Here is a 22,652-nt window from a genome sequence, read left to right on the forward strand (position 1 = left end):
CTGTTACATCCCTACAAGTAGCGAAAACACACGCCTGAGATTTCTCTCCTATGTGAAGTAAAACACTTTTAAGTGCTTGCAGACCTGGGAACTGCCTTTATTAGCTTCCTGCACACATTAGGATGTAAAATCTTGTCCTTGAATCAGCCCAAAAGCTGAGCCTAAATCTAATGCAATGTCTCTTTAAAGATCCTGCTGCAGTGAAATGAGCAAGTTTGAAGTACTGGGGAGTCTCAAACTGGGCTTAAACCATGCCAGGAAACCAAGAAAAATAAGGAGGACTTGACCACCCACTATGCATTATTACTGGTGTCTGACTGCGAGACACACTCCTCCTACATGATACCTTGTACAGGTCTGAAAAAAAAAAAAGAAGAAAATTATTAACATGTAAAGTACTAACCAAGACTATGAACAAATTTCTCCAATTACTTTTGATAGCATGCTGTTTGATTTAACCCAAAATTTCCACTGAAGTGCTTATATTTTCCCTCAAAAAAGCTGAATCATCTTTTTCTGTAAGTCTGTGGAAAGAGTACCAGACTTCCCCCCACTTCCTTGTACCATTTATATTCTGTATCTGGCTAATAAATGGACCACAGTCCTTTTGGAACACAGAATTACAAGAAACTTACACTTTACTTGCATATCCACATTAATGTACAGCAACAGTTTTATCATCAACCTTTTTTTGGGCATTACCATTTTACCATTTAGCTTTATACCTGTAAAGGCAGCTTACCTCTTCTCATTGCCATGTCTTTTTGTACCACACGTGGTATATACCCAGAGGATGGAAGAAAGGGGAAGAACTTGATGTCTCTCACAAACTTACCTCCACAAATCCCACGTAACTTGGCAATATTCCCTAAAACTCTCAACAAAAGCAAAGGAGAGACACATTTCTCTCCAAGCCCAAAGCTGCTAGCAAAAAAGGATGCTGCAGGATAGGAAATACAAGTCTTGTAGCTTTTTGTCTGGAAAGCCATGGTTAGACAACTCCCGCTTTTCCACCAGAGGAGAGTCTGGAAGCTGTGCCACAGCAGTGATAATCAAACGGTTGAGAGCATGACATGATGAACTCCTACATAATTATAACCACTTGGATTTTTATCCCAATAGGCAACAGATGCCTCCCATTGTTCCCTCTGCCCAGATCTTCCTCTAGCTTCTTTCCATCCCCCTGCCATCTTCACTTTCCCTGGAGGAAAAACTGTAGACCCCTTGGGCCTCTGTGGGAGGCTCTTTAGAAGGGATTCTTCCTCTGAGCACATGTGAAAAAAGTTAAGCTTCTTCTCCCTGCATTAAATTTATGATGCTCTGTCTTTAGGAAGCTCTCTGCAGTTAAAAGGTTTGTTTGCCCCATTCTTCCCACCTTTATCTTGAGATCCTAATGTCCCTGCTGCAAAAAACATGGCAACCATCTTAAATCTAGAGATGTTTCTGCAAGGTTTGATTCACATATATTTGTGTAGAATGGAAACCTGCCTCATTATGAATCTTGCTGACATTATTCACTGGGGTAGTGTAGGGGACACTAAAGAGCAAGCAAGGAAGGAAAGGACTTACAGAACACTGTATTTAGAGATCCACAGAAATACAGGCATTACTGTTCATTTCAAGCCTCAACCAAAGTAACCAGAAACCATTCTAATTAAATAGACATCAGCAAACTCCTATTTCCTTTGTGCTCCAAGTGGATATCAGTCCACATTATAAAACCACTATGCATGCGGCATAAATCAGCAACATCTTGGCAGGCTATGCTAGAAAGCTTCCCAATTGCAGGAGCAGGACAAAAACAAACCAGCTCTACACACTGTCTAGAAGCTGTACCAGCAACAAGACCAGGGGAGCCCACAGGGCAGCCCACTGACCTACTAATTGTTCTGACTTAGGGATATTTCCTCAGGTTACTCTCTCTCCTAGAAGGAGCAAAATTATTTAAACTGACACTGAGACAGTCACTGCCTCTGCCTCCCAGTACAGCAATCAAAACATCTTTCCATGAGTGCCATGAGAAGGACAGTTTTGATCATCAATACAAGAAGTATCAAACTGCTGGAAAGCACCAGCTTTTTAATCACTATTTCAAAGTCTGCTTCCAATGCCACCTATGCCATCAGTACCTGACAGGCAAACCTCATTCGGCAGGATCTGGTCTGTAATTCAAATTGTACCTCCACAACTTGCTGCAATAAAACACTTTTATACTCATATATGCACAGGCCAAAAAATAATTCAGCACAGCTTAAACAGAGACTATTTACAAGGGCCTGGCCTGACAGGATGAGGGGGAATGGCTTCCCACTGCCAGAAGGCAGGGTTAGATGAGATATTAGGGAGAAATTGTTCCCTGCACAGGTTGCCCAGAGAAGCTGTGGCTGCCTCAGCCCTGGAAGTGTCCAAGGCCAGGCTGAATGGGGCTTGGAGCAACCTGGTAAAGTGGAACCATGGCAAGGGGTTGAACAAGATGATCTTTAATGTCCCTTCCAACCCAGGCCATTCTGTGATTCTAAATCAGACCTTTACTGCAGAAGCAACAAGACTCAAGGAGAGAATCAAGCCCACAGTAGGAAAAAAAAACCCACTACCACAAATCACTGCATTCCAACAGTAGAACATTTAGACCAGAGTCAGGAAAAGATTTTAAAATGAGAGGAGAGTCTTCCATGGGACTAGTAAGGGATAAAGACAGCAAACTGGAGCTTATTATATGTGGACACAAGAGCCTACAACTACAGTTGCCTGTAATACTGAAGATCCAAGCCCTGCTGGAAGTTGGAAGCCCCACCCCCTCTTCCATTTTCTTTTTGCCATTAAGATAAGAAAGTGTTGTATTTAAGTAGAATCCCTGGTCCTACAATGGATCCTACAATGCCCTTCTTCAGTGGATTTAAACTCTCTCAAATCCCACTCCACTCCAAGTGTTATAAACTGACAAAAGAAATTAAGGCCTGTGTCAAGTTCCCATATTTATACCAGAAGTCATAGCCAACACTACACAGACACGTCAGGTTGAAAACACTGGTAACACTGGCATTTACTCAAAATCTCAGTTCCTGCTGTTTCACACAAATATACACAAATACCCCACACCTGCAGGGCACAGGGAACTGTGGCTGTACGCACTGCACAAGATCCAAAGTGTGGGACTCCCAGGGAACGGGGAGCTAATCACTGCAGGCAGGGCCAGTACTACATGCACAAGAGCTAAAGAGAATTCTGTATTTGCTAACTCAGGACAACTCATCAGTCTGAGTGCTCTTGGTCCAGATTTGGCTCTTTTCCTTCTGTAGACAGCTGGAAGCAGTGTAAAGGTTGGCTCCCTATTTTGGAGTTTCTGCAAAAAGGCCAAATCACAAAGCCTTGGAACAATGACCCGAACCAAGACCCAAGCAAATCAGAGTCTTTCCACAGCCTTCAATGAATTTTGGACCAACCTACGAGAACCAAGAGAACATTCTTGCCCACAGCAGGTTGCATCAGGTTGACAGCCTTTGGGAACGTGAAGTTGCACAGCTGGAACCCTTGCTGTAGGTGTTCTGAAGACAGTTCATTAAAAATCTGTGGCAATATTCACCAAAACACAGCAGAGACAGAACAGTTGTACAGTTACTGTTAAACTGCAGTATAGGGCAGGACTGGAGAATCTGTGCATGTGGTAACTTCCCACTGCACAGCAGCAAGTTCTGCCTGTACCTTTAACCTTTAGCCAAGGGACAACTGCCTATTGCTAGAAAACCTCACAATTGCTTCTTACCATAGATATTTCTGGGAGATGCTCGCACTCACTTTTAAGAGGAACTCAGATTCATTAAAAAAAAAAAAAAAAGAAAAAGAAAAAAAAAAGCTAAACACAAAGGAAGAACAACAAAAAAACCAAAAACAACAAAAAACCCCCCACCAAACGGTACAAAAGAACAAACCAATTACTTAAAACTTTCCTGTTTGGTAAAGCTGTAAAATGCTCTGAGCTATAATAATTAGGGGATAGCAAAACTCAAAAAAACAGAGGACTTTCTTAAGCTATGGAAACATGAAACCAAAATCCCAATACAAGTGCAACTAGCAGTTTACTCCTACCAGATAGTGTATCAACTGATTGTTAGGGCACACACTCTGCAAATGCTAGAGACCATGAAAATCCCAATATTATTTTTACAGATTGGAAAAACACAAAGGCCAAAAACAACACCAATAACTCAAATAAAAAACTCAAGCTTATGTTTACATAAAAGTTTGATGAGTATAATATATTCGTCACACTCCCACAATTATTCCCCGAAAATACTATAAATATTATTTTGACAATGTAATTATAGTTTTTATTTTAACAGTGGCAGCAAAGTATTGGCACCAATCCCCCATACAAAAATCCTAACAGACAAAGCAAAGATCACACATGGAAACTGGCAACTCTTAAGGTCAGGGCTGTCCTTTATTCCTATGTCTAAAAAAAGTCTGTTTAAGTTAGCAGCTGGTTTATTTAAGCTGTAATACATACGTAGCTTTAATTATGCTAGCTGCAAGCAAAAGGAAACCCCAAATACAAAAATAAATGGGAGTGCAGATTTTTAAATTCTCTTTTTTTCCAAGCAACTGAGGCATGTTCCTTTCATGCTGCTTTTTGGGAATTAACCCCATGGACTGTAGGTCCACTCTCTCTGTGGGAACTGCTTTCTCCCTCTTCCTCTCCCTCAAAAGAAAAGCTAATGTGAACCTAAATTGAGAATGTCACCTATTAAGAGTTCATGATGACTGTATGACTGTCCTGGGTTGCAGTGTATTCTATTACCATCCCCATCAGCTGTTGAAATCAGGTGGGGCAGTGTTTCCTTGCCTCCTCCCCCCAGACTATCTTTCTGTTAATTGCCCATCATTGTCCTGCCGCCTGACTCAGAGATAACTCCCTCCGGACTATCTTCTGTTAATGAGCCTAATCAACACTGACTCATTACCCCATTGTGAGATGCTCCACCCAGAGGGAGGAACCAAGCATCCCATCGTGGATATAATCTGAGGCTGAACACCAGAGACACTGGCTTCCCACTGGATTTCCAGAGGACAGGAGCTACACAGCCACCACTGGACTTCCTGAGGAAGAGCAGACTGTTTTACTACAGGATCACCGCTTCAGAGGACTGCAGCCACCATTCTACCAGACTGCTACCACCACCCTGCCTAACAGGGTGTCAGGTTGTACCTTGACTCTGTCAGTTTGACAGTGTTTTCTTTTACCTTTTTTCCCCTTTTCTTTAATTTCCATTAAATTGTTATTCTGACTTGGTGCCTCCCACTGGTTTGTTTTTCAAACTAGCACAATGACAGGTAAAATGATTCATGTTTTATAGCCACTCACTCATTCCACATAGATCAGCAAGTAACATGACTTGTACAAAAAAATCTGCAGCACAGTAATTTACTGTATTTGGTCACAAAACCCCCAAGATCCCCAGCAAAACAGTATGCCTTCTCCTTCACAGATAAATATATGGGGCACTGATGTAGGAAGAGAGGAAAGATTAACTTTTCTTCCTTAATCCTGTTCGTTTAAATTTAGTAGCCATTGTGTATGAGAGTCTCCAGGACACAATTTAGAAATTACCCCTTTTCCAAATCCATATAAACAAGCCTTAGAAGACACTTGTTCAGGCAGTTACAGACCTCTGCTTATATACAATAAAACTTGGCAATGGTTTCCCAAATGCACTGGGTGAGCTCTGCTATGATGTCTGTCTAGCAAAAAGTTACTATGTGTGTTCCATCACATTTCCCAAGCATGCTTTAAAATATTTATTTTTTATATAGAAAACATTAGCAGTAATTTGGAAATGAAACTATTCAGGGCAACATTATTAAAGCCTACAAAAAAGTGAAAGCAAAATGCAATTTTTAAAAGAATAAAACAGAAGAATTAAAAATACTGGACAAGAGATAAAAGGGAAGCACAAAAGATGAGAGTGATTCCTTTGGTCAATATTGGCATTCATTAAAGAACATTTAGGTTCCATAACTGACCACTCTGTTTCTCCTTCCTGTTGATTTAAAAGACCTTGCTGAATGACCAGGCATTTCAAATAATTTCAAGAATAGGTGAAAAGCAGTTAACCTGTAATGCCAGTACATAAGCCTCTAATGCTCAGATTTTCAAACTAAGCCTTAAATGCCCAGATTTTTCTACTCACTGGTTCTGCAAAGGTACCACTCCAATGCATTCCAAAAAGTCCAAGTGTTTACTCCTAGCTCATTTTCCTACTGTCAAAACAGTCTTTTTAAGGGGACTGCTGCCTTCTAGGGAAAGAAAAGAAATAAGGAGATAAATAAATATTGACAAGAAACAGTAAACAGTTAAGGACACATGGCTGCTCATTTAAGAAGGAATACAGGAAAACCAACTCAGTGTGCTAAGCAGGTAGCGTCACCTTCCCCTGCTCCTCTGTACCTTCAAAATTAGCCAGCCTTGATTTTCCACTGTAATTCCAAACTGCCAATCTTTGAGTGCAGAAATGGAAAAGGTCAGAGCAAAGAAACATCTCCTGGTTTTTTTCACCGAGCAAGAATGGAACTGAAAGTTTTGTTTCCCCTACACCCTCTTGAAAAAGTAGAAACCACTTCACTGGTATTTAACCATTTTGCAAAAGTCAGGAAGACTTTTGCAAACACAACAATTTAACCCTGTTTTAGTCATGCTATTCTTCAGAAAAACAAAAACATTTGATTACATATCTCCTTCTGTAAACCTTTGAAAATTACTTTAAATTAACGACTTTTTAGAAGGGAGAAGGTACCCAAGGTAGCTGGTGGAAATTTATTTCCTCTTGCCATTTAATTTCAGGGATCTCTCCTAAAAAAATGTCAACATGATTTTCTAGTACTACATGAGCTCCTACAGCTTATATTCAGTGGCTTTTGAAACCCAGCATGTCTTCACCTTCAAAAGCTTACAAAGAAATCAAGTATCCTTCTTTGCTCAGCTGTGTGATGTTCTTCAGACCTCAGGGGGGCTTTTGTCTTCTTACTTAATCAAAGATGAAATGCTTCCATCCCATTTGGCTTTTGCAAGAAACAATCTCTGGAAGCTATAGATAGGCCTAGGTCCCTTACATCTCATTTTCGAAGCATGTGCACACCCCTATTTTTAAAATCTATTTTTAGTGTCTATGAAGGAGTGATATTTTTACTTATACAGCATTCTGAATTCAAAGGGTACTAATTGCTCTCTCTTCTGCAGAGTGTGTCTCTTCCACACTGATGAATTAAAACACACCTCGCAAGGCACTTTCTTCCCAGACCATGAGCAACCGATAAAGCACCAATGGGTCAAAAGCAACTGGCTTTTCATTAGCTAAAAGAAAAATATGCATGAGAACTGATCAAGTCCAAAACAGCTGGAGTAGTTCAACAACATCGACTGAGGCTGAAACCATGGTACGATAAATGATCCTGGTGGACAGAAGAGAGAGAAAATAAAAGTGGCAGAAAAGGAGAGAGAAAAAAAGGAGGATAAAGGAAAATAGGAAGAGAGAGGAGAAAAAGGAGGAGAAAAATAGGACAGAGAAAAAAGGAGGACAGAGGAAAGAAAGAAGAGAGGAAAGAAAGAAGACAGAATAAAAAGGGGACAGAGGAAGAAAGGGAGAGAAAAAGGAAGAGACAAAAATGAAGAGAAAAAGGGAGAGAGGGAAAAGGAAGACAGAAAAATGGAAAGAGGGAAGAGGAGAGGGAAACAGAGAAAAAAGGGGCAGGGGGGACGAAAAGAAGCTCAAAGCAAGGAACATTTTTTATGGCTGCCTTGTAAGAACATGGCATTTGTAGTACTTGAAAAATGTTTAAAATAAGACATCACACATTTTCCCACACATCCTCCCTCATGAAAGGAAGCATGAACAGGTGTTAGACATATGATATTCATGTTGCTGAACATCCTACCAGAAAATGCTCAAGTTACTATAATAAGCGCAGTATTAAAAATTTACATAGAGTCATCTTTCATCACTGATTTTAAAGGAATGCTTTAAGTTCTGTTCTGAAGAGAGTATCTGTAGCTGTTTAACTACACCTGGACATTTTGCAGAAAATTGGAAGCAAGGTCAAATTCCTGTTCAAGGATTCAAGGTTATCATCCACTACAATTTATCCAAAGTTTCTGGACTTTGTAGAATTATGAGCAGAGAACACCCCAAACCTTGCTTTAACAGGCAGCACACCTGGACATGGATTTTGGCTGAGATCCCCAGCAGTGCCTGTGACATGAACAGAGGCTCTTAACATTTTGTACCAAAAAATTCTGTAGCAGCTGAGGGAGCTGGGAGGGAGGGCTCAGCCTGGAGAAAAGGAGGCTCAGGGGAGACCTTCCGGCTCTCCACAACTCCCTGACAGGAGGGTGCAGCCAGGGGGGACATAGGGCTCTGCTCACGGGGAACAAGGGACAGGACAAGAGGAAATGGCCTCAAGCTGTGCCACGGGAGGGTCAGGTTGGGCATCAGAAGGAACTTCTTCATGGAAAATGTGGTCAGACAATGCCAGGGATGGCCCAGGGAGGTGGTGAAGTTCCTGTCCCTGGAGGTGTCCAAGGAAGGACTGGATGTGGCACTCAGTGCTCTGGTCTGGGTGACAAGGTGGGGATCAGTCACAGGCTGGACTTGATGGTCTTGGAGGACTTTTCCAACCTCAGTGACTCTGTGATCCTATGAACCCCCAACAGCAGTCATCCAGCTGTTGGCTTCTTCATGCAACTCCTCAGAGCAGGTTCCCTTTTCCAAGCAGTACAAAATACATATTGCTCAAGACAGGTTAGCTGTAAGAAAGATTAGTTTTAGGAATATCTTAGATTACCACAGATGTACTATGTAAGCAATTATGGGAAATGAAACTAGGCCATGGAATTCAACTCAAAGTAATAGGGGAAGTAAGCAGGGAGGAAATGTGGGGACAAACAGCTAACTTTAGAAATACCATAAAAGAAAGGACTAAAAATGTTAGTGTTTTTTTAATGCAAGTATTAAAAAGAAAGGAGACTATTATTACAGGGACAGCTGGCTTGTAGGTGGGATTGGACAATCTCTGAATGCCATATGTATGAATTAACTATTTTTCAACCTACCTGAAGTTTCAAAGAGCTATTTCAGGACAAACATTCTAACTCTCCTTCAAGGATTCTGGTCCATTGTCTGGATGCCATATCACATATTCAAAACAACAGCTTTTTACACAGCTGGCTGGGATAAGTATTACAAGCATACAGGAATTTATCTCATTTTTAAAGCATTAACAAAAAGAAGTGATATATGGTGAAAACATGCAGTAGAGTTGTTTCAGCAAATATACTGAACTGAACCCAATTAACCATGTATAAAACCCCTGGACAACTATTTTGAAGTATTACTCCTAGCAGAGAGGATACAAAGGAGGCTGAATTTATTTAAATAAATATTAGCAACAGTTTTCAGTCATACCACTTTGCACAATACCTCCTTTTTTGTTGCTTTGATCATGCCCTCTCCCTTAACCATCACACTGGTCACAGCAGTGGCCAAAAAATATATACTTTTATTTCATTTCTGGTTTTATCCATTTGAAATTGTACTACACTGAACTTTCTTACAAAAATTACCACAGCACTTACTTACTAGCCTTAACAGCTACCAATGGATAAGAGTGCAAACATACCACAGCCAGGTTAAATGAATTTTTCAGTCTGCAGAAAGAATTTTCAATCTCGTCTTTGTAAATATGATAATGTTGGAACTTCAAGTTTATTCAGCCTACAATGATTTGCTTTGGGAATTTTTCACAGGAACATGATCTGAAACATTTAGTGCTGTTCAGTCTGCAGTACAGCATTACCTCCTCTTCCTTGTGCTTTGTTGCTATGGAAGCAACATGAAGGTACTTTAAAAACCTTAAGAATATACACAGGCACCAAGAGGGATCATCCAATCCAAGCAGCCGTTTGAGGGAGGAAATGATACATACTCAAATGAACAACTTGAAATACTCCACTTAACACCTAATTATCTGCAAGAACAAAATACACATGCTACTCTAGCCCTGTGACCTGATTTCCTGTATGAAACATGAGGAGAATCATGAAACAGTTACAGTTAATAAACACAGTACCATTTACTAATTTCATGGGTCTCTTTTTGTTTCAACAGTGCTATCCAAGTCCAATTTAGCAATTTGCTTTGGTACAACCAATAATCCAGTAAAATTTAACTGTTAACTTCTGAGGTAAACCTTGCAGAAGGAACTGGTGCTCCAGGCACTACATTAATTTCCACTTAGAACAAAGTTCATCAGATCACTCAGCAAGGAATTAGCAACACTTGCTTGTCTACAATTTTTTTGTTGTTGTACTAACACAGGTGGAACACATAAGCCATGCTCATTGCAGAGGTTCCCCAAGGAGATCAACGCTACTTACAGCATCAAATGAACCACCTATCCTGGGCCAATACAGCAAATCTTGGTTGTAACTCAGATGTATTTACTAAATGGCTTTGTAGAGTAACAGTCACAAAACAACTTTTACCGAAATCCTGAAAACTGTCTTGTCAATGCCACCCTTACGTTCAATGTTGATAAACAGAGATTTTACACCATCCGCTGGCTAGGGAAAATTGCCTGAAGCAGATTAATCAAATTACTGGGTTTTACCCCCTTTGCTTTTTGCTCAATAGCACTCCCTCTTCTTCTTCAAACCCATGAGCAGAGAACAGCACACACATGTGACAGCCCAGCAAGGATGGGCCAGCAGCCATGAAGCCAAAGCAGAGACCACAGGCCATGCCTGTATCCAACAACAGGCACATCCTGCTCCCTCTGCTGCAGGCATGGGGCAGCACCTCTGGCAGGTGGCACTCTTAAACCACAATTCCTGATGCTTTGAGTGGGCTGAAGGTGGCAAGCCCATTTTCCCAGTACAGCTTTTTGAGCCCACTGCTGTCCAAGGCCCCAGCAGGGACAGTGACAGGCTGGAGAGAAGCAACATTTTGGCTCCCATCACTTTTCCTTTTATCTTGCTGGTCTGCAAAGCAGTTCACAACTGTGGTGCAGGACACTCTTGCCCTCCATGACCTTTCCCAGTCCTTCCTGTAACCTGGCTTGAAAGTCACCCCTGTGTGCCATCACTTCCTCCTCTTTACGGCCACTGACCAGGCCCTCTTTCTGCCACCCACAAAGCTTATAGTTTGGCTCCTCCCACACTGAAGGGCTGTGCTGGCATCACCAACCCTTCCCTGGCAGCAGGATTCCAGCAACAGGTCCAGGAGTCAACCTGGCTTAAGCACAATACCCTCACGTGCCTGCAGAGCTTCATTTTGAGCCAAATGTAGCAGCAAAAGGAAACCAGTCTTCTGAACTTCATTGCTCCCTCACAGCTTCATAAAGGTGTTTGAGGGTAAGTTACTGTATGACAGTCATTCCACCTGCTTCCACAAAATGACAGAAAAGCAGCTGCAGAAACCCAGTAAAAAACCTCATCTGAGGAACAGGAGTGAAAAGAAATAAAAGAAGCACAAGAAAACAAACATTCTTTACTGTCTGCAGCCACAGACAGTCACAACTGGAAGTCCACTGTGTAAAACCCCACACATACACACTGGAAAACACAGATTGTGAGGAGAATTATTGAAAATGCCTTAATATCCAGTGAAATGAGTAACGATAACTACCACTAGGGAGGACAGGTAACAGTCACATTTTCTCTTCACTGTATCAAAAGAAAAACTCATCTGTTAAGGAAACATGAACACTACTCAAATCAGTACTTAATTCTTGGCAGATACCATCCTGGCTGGCCAGCAACCCTGGTACACAAATGAAAACTAAAAATAATTTTTAAAAAGTCACAGCTAAAATTTTCTTCCTGGAATCAGATAAATTATTTTAAGTATCATCAAAATAAAAAAGAGGTTCATTTTATTATGTTTGCAGATCAAATAAAAAGAGTAAACAGCAGAATGTATTTTGAATGGAGGTACTATAGGAACTTTTCCTTTCATAAAACCAAATATCCTGCTTCATATTAAAGAGTTTCCACATATCTTTCCTTTAGCAATCGACAAGGAAGAGTTCAGTGAAAATACAGCTGAACTAGACTTGAGGCTGAGACCTTTTCCTAGCAGTCTAAGAGAGGGCCAATTCTTAACTGCAATTCAAGAAAGAATTAAGTTTATTTATAAAACAAATGCATCAGTAAAGTGACATCATACTGCCCCCGTGTAAAAAAATACAGTGCAGGCTATACATTTAACAAAATCCCCAACCTTACCAGTCAGCAACAATTCTTCTTTGATTTGTATTCCATGAAGCAACTTTATCAAATGGACAGATGTAGAGATGAGACCCAAGTGCCTATTATTAAATTGGGAAAAAAACACAATAATTCACTTGATAAGAAATACACTCAAAAAAATTTAAAAGGCTTTTCGAAGTTAACAGGAAATCTTTAGCATCTTCAGGACCTCTGAAACAAAAATCAGTTTCTCCTATGTTACTGCCTGCCTATCAGTAGCCACATTATGACCATCAGAAGCAAATCAAAGGGGTTTATTGCATCATCCTGCATTTTACCAATTTTGGGCACAGAACCTTCAGAGCTAAGTACCCCTTCCTCCCTTTTTGCTATTCTTCCTATCAAACATTAAATATTAGCAAGCTATTCCTGTAATTTAAACAGCTGTATTTGTGTAAAAACTTTGCTTTGTCTGGAGGTCAAGCATCCAGAACAAGAGTCATATATTTTACTTCATAATAAACTTGGAGTAGTTTCAATGCCAACAAAGCAATTAGTGACAGTCACCAAAAAAACAATAGGGCCAGCTCAAAGGGAAACATACACAGCTCTCAGAGAGAAGCAGAGAAGGCCAAGTAATCATTTATCCTTTCTCCAGTGAAGAGGAATCGAATCATAGGTAGACTCTCAGAATGATTTGCACTGCAATTTCTGTGGCATTAACAGAATTCTGCCCCAGCACAGAAACTAAGACTTGGTCCCATGTCAAAATTACATTTAGTTTAATAAATCAAATTTGACAAATCCCAAGAAGACAATTTTTAAGACTGTAGTCCCCAATAATTCTTTGCTGTAACCACCTCGTGACAAGTCTTTGGGGGGTTTTTTTTGTTGGTTGGTTGGTTGGTTGGTTTGGGGTTCTCGTGGGGCATCTGGGCAAGGAGAGTGTTTGTTGCTATTTTGTTGGGTTTTTTAAAAACATCAACCAGACTATCTGGTCATCACTAACTACAGCTAGATTGCATCACAAGTATCCCTTCAATGTTGCAACAGACACAACCAAACAACAGAGAGGCTAAATAACTTAAGGAGCCAGATTGATTTAATATCCTTTAAGCTCAACTTGCCTGTATATATGTATCAGGATTAACACGCACAGTTCTACATGCTGTGTGCTGCCAGGAAAGCCAGACAGATCTAAATAAACCTTAAAAGACATGCTAATCCTGTAACTGATTACTAAGACTATTTACTTATTCATAATGTTATAAAAAAATTAGAGAAAGAGGAAAAAAAAGGATAGTTACACAGTCAGGCTTCCAATAGGCTTATTTCATTTGTGTAATCAACTCATATTATGGACCCAAACACTTTGTTCTATTACTGAGCAGAGTCCCAAACTGACCTACAAATAGGTCAGCTGTTTTTGTTTCTTGCATATTTGAATTGAAGTGATTGCATCAAGCAGGAAATGCCAGTTAATAAATCTACTAACACAGCAGTGTAAAATAAGAATCTCTTTTTTAAAACCACACAAACATCAGAAGGTGGTATTTTGGTATGGGCTAAAAGGGATCATAACTGTACCTCATGACATGTTGATTCTTGGCACACTCAACACAGGCATTCCTCAGACATCTGAAGCACTCTGCTATGAGCAGCAGGCAGGTGTCGAGATCTGCTAGTCCACAGGAACCCTTACAGGCCTGCTCAATGGTACTTGAGGTGCTTGTCAGGATTTCCAGGACATCCCGAAATACACTTTCTTTTGCTGTTTCTCTGAAACATATAAATTTGTGGTGAAGAAAAAATAAAAAGGCACTGCTACCAAAAAGCCTATGACATTGACAATTCTTATTGTAAACCCAAAGATGTTTCTGCAGCAATCTTTAACTATTCAAAGTATTTAACTACTCATAGTCTTCCAGGTAGGAAGAACAAAATACATCACACAATCCTCACAGCCTTTGCAGGAAAGGGGCTGTAGGAGAGTTATGTTGCCTTAATATTCCTCATGACTTTTCAACAGCTCTCCAGAATTTTAATGAAAAGGAAGAAAACAATTTTCCCTAATGCATCTAGCTGGCAGGTTTATACATGACACTGCATACTGCTTTAAGAGGAATAGTTTTAGTTAATTAACACGGTTTAGATGTCCAGCATTACATGTTTCAGAAGACTCAGAAGCTCCAGCCTGCTGCAGATTTCCTCAGAGGGACAAAGGTCATGGAGAAAGCTGGTGGCTGCACAAGCACCACTCTGAAGTGTGTGAATCAAAGTCAAGGGAAAAAGCCAACTCTGTCCCACCTCAGCAGACAACTACCCAACAGAGAAGGTACCAGGCCACTTGCTGGAGCACCCAGACCAAGGAAAACAGCACCACCAAACGTAAGCATCTGCAGAAATCCGTATGACTGAATGACAGCTGGTGCTGCTGCTCCATGAAGATTCACCAGCCTCCCCAGGACTGACACACACATCTACAGATGATTTGTCTCACAGAGATAAACAACATTTCCAAACTACAGCTATTGGTCTACAATCTGCCCTGATTTTATGTCCACAAAAGAGATGAGGGCAACACATGACAAATGTTGCTAACTCAGTTCTGATACCACATGCTGGTGGAGAGAAGCCACACCAGAGAGTGTTTATGGCATTGCTACAGAGAAGTTCAATAAATTTGCTCATCCAGTACTTCTGACCAGGGTCAGGAAAAGGAAATCCACATGCAGCCTCCTTGAACCTTAAAAAGACTTGTCATGTACTCAAGATCAAACAGAAAAAGTGAGATGAGAGGAAATGTAAAGTAGCATTAAATAAAATTTTCACACAGAAAACTCCTCCTAAAGGAAAATTAAAAAATCTCTTGATCAACCACTACTGGGTGATAGCATTACCTGCATTCTGCTGCTCACTCAAATGCCCACACATTTGCACAACTAGAAATTCTCTTTCGTAAGTGATCATGTCCATAAATCAAACCACAGAATCACTGAGGTTGGAAAAGACCCTTAAGATCATCAAGCCCAACATTAACCAAACGCTGCCAATCTAGCCTGTCCCTAAGCATACCCTTAGATCTGTCTGGAGACATTATTTCCCACTTCTGCTCCTGCCATGTTTTCTTTCCTACACTAAACAAAACTCTCGTAGTCTTTACTCACAGTTTACATTTTCTAAGTCCCTTATCAGATTTGTTGCTCCAATAGTGACACTTTTATGCTAGGCTACATCTTACTGACAGTAGAGAGCCTCCAATATCGACATCTATTAGGGCGTGGAGGAGACTTACAAAGAAGGGAGAGTGCTGTAAGAGCTACAACAATGTACACTAACATCACTAAATTGCTGCAACATCAGGTTTCAGATCTCTAGGAAGTATTTTATTCTGCAACCTCACAGTTGATCAAAACCAGTATATTTACACATTCTCCATCTACACTGAAACATGAAAAAACCCACCACTTCATCACTGAAAGCTATGGGGAAGAAGCTACATTTTACAGTGGTGCAATACTGAAGGGAAGATACCAAAGAGGCACAAAAAACAAAGACCAAAAGCAGAGCTGGCCCTCAGTTATAAAATAAAGAAAACAGTGGAGCTTGCATAACCAGAAAGAAAGTTTGGAATTTGGTTTTGGTTTCAAGACCGAAGAAAATATATTCATGGAACTTGAACCTTCAACTTATAAGAAGCAGTGCAGCTCCTGCCACTTCATGATGTGCCAAAAGAACACTCAGTGGCTGACGTACCACAGTCCCCATGGGAAATGCACCAGAGACAAGTTTTTCTAAATGTCAGAAGAGCTACAGTCTGGTAAGGTACCCCCAGCCAGGGAGTGCTTTCTACATTGAGCAGAACCATTAGCTGTTCTGAGTTCTTAAACGCTGATGTTACTCTAAAATACAACCACTGAGCCCACTGTAGTTTCCTTCATATCAGCCTATGCCTTTTGTCAGATTACCCCATGAAACCAGTCATTTCCTGACCCAACTGCAAAATACAGAACCCAATGGTCAGGGCAAGACATACTACTGCTCAACATCCCCTTATTTAAATTGGTAAAAGAGAAACTAAAGAAGCCAGAACTTTTGTGCACATTTTTGTGACTCCATAGGTAAAAGGACACCTTACAGTTATTCTTGTGCTGGAAAAGCTTCACTCTCCTGGCAGAGCTATGCAGCAGAACAGAACTTTTAGTCAGACACTGGATCAGAAGCATGCTGAGCTGCTGTGACAATTTTTCTTTTAAAATTAGATTGAAAGTAAGAAAAAAATAAGAGTGCAGACATTTCCAGTAAAATACAAAGATGAAAACCTTGTGTTCTAATGGAGCAAGTCTGGGGTACACAAGGAAATGTTTGTCCTCACTGTAAATGTGGAAGGAGATGTGGATTTTTTCACATCACTCAGGAGAGACCAAAACCAAATCTATCTCTTGAACACTATGAAAGAAAATCCAGAATGCTCAAGCCAGATCATTCCAGGCAGAAATCGAATCTCAAAGCCTAAGTGAGCAAGCAGAAGATATTCCAAATGAACAAAGACTGGCTTAAACATTGTTTGATAAAGCAGGATTCTGTTCCAAGAAAACTTACATGTGACTCTTGTACCTAAGCATTCCAATAGCACTGCAATTTGAGTGTGTACTGTAATGGAATTTTATTGAAAACTGTCTTTATGAATAAAATATCCTCAAATTAGCAAGAATGGCAGAAAATATTTAGCTGATGTTAAGAAACCAGTCAAGACTGACTTCAGATAACTGTTCCACAGCAATGCTTACAAACAGTTTTTAAAAAATAATCTTTTTCCAGCAGTACAACAAAGATTCACATAAAGACAAAAGCAGCAGCTACAAATATTTAAAATGTATTTTTGAAATGGAAAACATTTTCCTTCCATAAAATTTTTAATTTACAAAACTACGTAAGAGCCTGCTAAGTCGATTTTAGATTAAAAGAATACCTTGCATTGTAACAGGCCTTGAAATCCATCCAGAACTGCTTTGTGGATATTCCACAAACTCCTGTTTCCTGTGTCTAGTTGCCTAACACAGCAGCTCCACAATTTGTTATTGTTACCTGTCCTTCATTTCCACATCAAGTTCTGCAGGAACACAAAAGGAAGCAGAGGCAAAGGGTACAGCAGCCCAGCTCTTGGACAAGAAAGACATGCACAATTTCTTACTAAGTCAAAACAAACAGTCAGAATTCCTGTACCCATGCCAAAAGGAAGATTACTGTCACTCCTTGTAAGACCTGTTTAATTGTTAAAAACAGAAACTCTACAAGATACCACTGTAATGAACACAAAGTTAAAAACAGTAATGAACTCCTGTTCAAAAGACCAGGGCTCCAAAAAATCATGAAATTGCTCAGCAACTATGCAAACAATCCACAAATTTACAATTCTGTATTTCCACTCTAAGTCTTAGGTACTTGCACAACTCCAGTCCTGTAAGTAGAGTTCCTAAAAAAGCCTTTAAAGTACTTATCCTCACAACATTCCCAGGAACAGAATAAAACAATTTTCTTCTTTTTGTAGCTTAGAAAAGGAAGCATAAAGACATCAACTAAAAGCACTGGAAGTCTCAAATTATATCACACATGCAAGTCTCCCAAATTCCACATCACGGTCTCATAGTAGGGGCATTGTTGCCTCACTTTATTTCTTTCTGAGTTACAGAACACCAGAACTCACATTTTTAATGTATTTTGTTTCCACAAACACTGAACAGTCCTGTAATAACAAAAGAATTGTCACTAAATATCACAACTTCAAACTCAAAACATCCATTGGGTTGTGTTTTTGTGATTCAACAGCACCAACGACAGGATTTGCCAGAGCTAGCAAATTTTTTTGCCAGAGCTGCTCCTAGACCCATTTTGCCACATCCTATGGGATGTAAGGTAATGCTACAGCTTTGTGCTTCTGGAAGGACAACTACAGTGTCTCTCTTTCAGCCCACCTGTACCCACAAAACTTGGCTGTTTTGGGGAATATCTACTCCTCTTTCAAACACAGTGGCAGAAGTTTCAGGTAGCAAGGCAGAGAAAGCAACAGCCTGTAAGCCCAGAATTTGTACAGGCGCTCCCTTCTTTCCAGGGAACCGAGATGAACACCAGAAGGTCTCCTGGGTCTCCTGCACCCACAGAGATCACAAAAAAATATTTGTAGGTACATCTTCCCTCCTCGCCCCCAACTTTTAAATGTGGATTTAAAAACAAAACCGCACTGTGAATTTACACAATCAAAACAAAACACCAGCAGAATTTTACACCAAGCTTAAGTCTGATTTCTTCATTCTCAGGTCAAGACCTTCAAACAACTACTGTTAGGAGTAAGCACAAGCTTCCCACCAAGCTGTGCCTTCTCCCTCCTTCCAGAAAGGGCAAAACCCATTCCTCTAACCCCAGTCTCCCAGCTGAACCTCTGCAAGCCCAGCCTCTGCCAAAGCCAACAGTGCTGTGTGGTATTGCAGAGGTCTCCCTGATCTTACAGGCACTGCAATGCTCCATACCAGCCCCCTGTTTCTCCAGTAGCCCCATTCTGTCTTTACTTATCTTAAACCTACTGAGGGGCATCCAACCTTTCCTCCCAGTGAAGCCAGCGCAGCCCATCCTGCCACACAGTACATGCCCTCTGTCCCCAAGGCCCACAGCCACCACCCTCATCGCAAAGCTTTGGCCTCACATGGGAATGAGACTGCTGCCCAGCAGGGCCTCGCACAGGCACATCTTACCCACTTCTGCACGCCCTGCAGGGCTTCCATGGCTTTTTCTCCCTGAGCAGCTACTCCCACAGCTACATCCCACCTAATATGTCTGCCCAGAAAGGCACCACAAGCCCCAGAAATGGCCCATGGGAAGCCCATGAGGTTCAAGACCAAGTGCTCGTGAGGCCACCTGGGTTGGGACAGCCCCTGGGATCAATCCAGGCTGGGGGTGAGCAGATGGAGCAGCCCTGGGAGAAGGACTTGGGGGTGCTGGTGGTGAGAGCTGGACATGCCCTGGCTGTGTGTGCTGGGACCCAGAACCCCCCCGTGCTGGGCTGAGCCCCCAGCGTGGGCAGCAGGGGAGGGGGGTTCTGCCCCTCTGCCCTGCTCTGCTGAGAGCCCACCTGCAGAGCTGCCTCCAGCCCGGGGAGCCCAGCACAGGAAGGACTAGAGCTGTTGGAGAGATTTCAGAGGAGGCACCAAGTTGATCAGATGGATGGAGCAGCTCTGCTACGGGGAAACGCTGAGACACTTGGGATTGCTCAGCCTAGAGAATAAGGCTGACCTAACTACTGCCTTCCAGTACCTGAAGGGAGCCTACAAGGAAGATGGAGATTATCTACACAGGCCTGAAGTGACAAAACAAGGGGGAACGGCTTCAACCTGATAGAGCAGGTTTAGATTGGATGTTAGGAAAAAATTTTTCCCTGTGAGGGTGGGGAGGCCGTGGCACAGGTTGCCCAGAGAAGCTGTGGCTGCCCCATCCCTGGAAGTGTCCAAGGCCAGGCTGGACGGGGCTTGGGGCAGCCTGGTCTAGTGGAAGGTACTCTTGCCCACAGCAAGGGTGGGATGGGATGAGCTTTAATGTCCTGCAACCCAAGCCATTCTGTATCTATAGGCTATTTAATGCCACCCACGACTAAGAGACGAACATCTTTCCTCCGTGCTACAAGCACAGGGACTGAGCACACTGCAGCTCCTCATGGACCCCCTGGGGCGGGGCAGGACAGGAGAACGGACAGATCCCCCCTCACACACGCATAGCCCCAGGAGAAGGCTCGGGGTGCAGAAGTTCCCCAGCAAAGACTTCATCCACGCCCCTCTCGGGATACTGAGAGCCCCTTTCCCAGCCCGCAGCCGACTCCACGAAGGGCAGGACCGCGCTGGGAGCCGAAGCGAACCCTGCCCATCATTCGCCAGCACCGCCGCTCCCTCCTCCCCACTACCTCGGCTGCGCCTCCCGAAACAGACCCGACAGCACCCGCACGCTCTCCAGGCGGGCCACGGGCAGCGCTTCCGCTCCCGGCGCCGCCATCGCCCGCCCCGGCCCCGCTCCGCCCCCGCCGCGCGGAAATGGCGGAGGGGCCGCCCCGCCGAGCGGGAGGGGCTATGTGGGGCCGGCGGCAAAATGGCCGCTCCGGTTGCGAGATCTGATGGATTTCCCTAGCTTTTTCCTTGCTGGTCCCTTGCCTCTCCCTTCCCTCCATTTTCCCCTTTGGAAGCTCACCGCGGCGCCGGCTGCCCTCACGCAGCTGCTGCTGCCCACCCCACACCTCGCCCTGTGTGCTCTTCGAGATTCCCGCCTCTAAACAAAACAAATACCAAAAAAATATAAAAATACATAAATTACAGGAATAATTATTTCATGCTTAATATATATAAAGATCTCCTAGCCTGTGGCAGGGGTGTGAAACTAGATGATTGCTAAGGTCCCTCCCAGTCCAAACCCTTCTGTGATACAGTGAAGTAAATACTAAATCCCTTCAGGTTTTAAAATATTTTTAAATTAAATACTGCATTTTTAATTTAATATTTATTTTCTGAAAATGTCTTTCAGCATTTTCTAAACATGTATGAAAAGTTAACTTGCATGTGTGTGCGTGGGAAATTAGCTTCCAATGGATAAAAAGACTAATTGTGGCCAAACACTATAGAAAGCTTTATTAGACAATCATCATTAAATCACAGACTGGTTTGGGTTGGAAGGGACCTTAAAGCCCATCCAGTCCCACCCCCCGCCATGGTAAGGGACACCTTTCATTATCCCGTGTTGCTCCAAGCCCCGTCCAGCCTGGCCTTGGACACTTCCAGGGATGGGGCAGCCACAGCTTCTCTGGGCACCCTGTGCCAGGGCCTCACCAGCCTCACAGGGCAAGACACGCTTAGAGTTCAACTATCCAGCCAATTCTTATATAGATTATAAAATATAGTGGTTTTTTCCAGATTACTCACAGATGTTATATCTTAAACTCATTTGATCTGCCTAACAGGCAGATCCCTTAAAGATGAAGCTTTTCCCCCAGAGAGCTTACAGTCTAACTAATTTTTATTTTTGTTAGCACAGTTTTAGGGAACTAAAAGAAGGGAAACAGTCCACCTAGACCCAACTACATCTGAAAATAAAATTATGCAGAACTTATTTTTTAAGAATTCTCCATCAAATTAAGAGGTAGACCATACTCTTGAGGCAACAGTGTTTGAAGCTGGAAACAGAGAAGGATCTGTCTCAGCTAAGACACTGCAAGACAATTGCCCCACTCCAGCAAATGCTGGCTCTGCAGGAGTCAAAGTAGGTGAAAGACATGGAATCCCTCCTATCTCAAATGTTGTGAGAGGCCCACTTGTTCTAATCACAAAACGTATAGTGACTATGCCCCTTTTTTATTGGGGGCAACTTCCATCAAAAGATAAAATTTGGGCTCTGGAAAAAGTTACTGTGCAGTAAAGAAGCAAATCCTGCAGCATGAATATTTGATATATTTCCGGCATAAATACTAGTTTTCTGACTCTTATTTTGGGCCTGCCTTATATTGACTTAGGCCACACAGCTTTGAAGCTGTAGACCAAAAGCTTTTATTTTTGTTCTATTATTTAATAGGATCTAGTGAAACTGATTTGTGTGCTTGGAAAAATGCTTTTTATTAGCCTCTGTTGCTAAATCTGTGGAGCACACCCTGCCGTCATGCCCTCAGTTTCCTGCTTACACTGGGCCAGTTACAGTGCCTTGCCAAGGGATTCTGAACACTTACATTAATATGAGGAAGAGCAGATCTGAGAGGAGGTAGCACCATTTTTTAAACACCAAAGGTGAAACAGAATCCATAAGAAATGGATACTGGCAGACTGTCTCAAACCCAAGAATAACTATTGCAGTCTGAAGCCAACTACAGAGTTTATTTGGCTTCAGGTGAGATGGTACATGTGTCTGAAGGCCATAAAAAGAGCAGTTACATTTGATGTTGAGATTTATGTGTCACTCATTTGTTATGTAATATCATAAATAAAATACATTTAATTCTTCATAAGAAAGAAATCCCTCCATCTGGAAAAAAAAGCCCGCAAGGCCTCGGAGGAGATGTTCAAAGCCCTTGCATTTTGTCCTGGGAACAAACGATGTTTTCCAAGAAGCAGACACAGATGAAATGCTGTCGCTGCACAGTTGTCAGGCTCTGAGTCACTGCAGGGACTCTTGCCTCATTTGTTAGATGCAGTCCAATTTCTAGAGGCAATGAGGAATTTAGTGACTGTCATCTGCCCTTCACAAAGGTTTTATGCCACATTTGTATGGAGTGTTTTTGTTGGGATCAGCATTATTCTCATCCTGTTAGCCAACTGCATAAGCATATGGAAAGACACTGTCCTTGCCCTGTTCAGCTGGATCAAAGAGATGCTACTTAGGATATCTGGTACCC

General features: G+C 42.0%; 1 protein-coding gene across 4 annotated transcripts in view; it reads right to left on the reverse strand.

Annotated features, from left to right (window-relative positions):
- Positions 1-20,302, reverse strand: part of ATXN10 (ataxin 10) — a 99,474-nt gene extending 79,172 nt beyond the window's left edge. For 3 of the 4 annotated variants that reach the window (XM_010410214.4, XM_010410212.4, XM_010410215.2), the window contains exons 1-3: positions 20,187-20,302; positions 13,826-14,017; positions 12,275-12,357 (exon numbers count right to left, since the gene is read on the reverse strand). In XM_010410214.4, coding sequence (XP_010408516.1) covers positions 12,275-12,357; positions 13,826-14,017; positions 20,187-20,275 — 364 coding nt within the window. In that variant the 5' untranslated portion in view covers positions 20,276-20,302. Of the gene's footprint in view, positions 1-12,274; positions 12,358-13,825; positions 14,018-17,210; positions 17,351-20,186 lie in introns of those variants that run through there. The other variant, XM_019292655.3, reaches the window with a different exon arrangement.
- Positions 20,303-22,652: the final 2,350 nt, after the last annotated feature.

Source organism: Corvus cornix, chromosome 1A (genome assembly GCF_000738735.6).
Source record: "Corvus cornix cornix isolate S_Up_H32 chromosome 1A, ASM73873v5, whole genome shotgun sequence".
Lineage (NCBI taxonomy): Eukaryota > Metazoa > Chordata > Aves > Passeriformes > Corvidae > Corvus > Corvus cornix.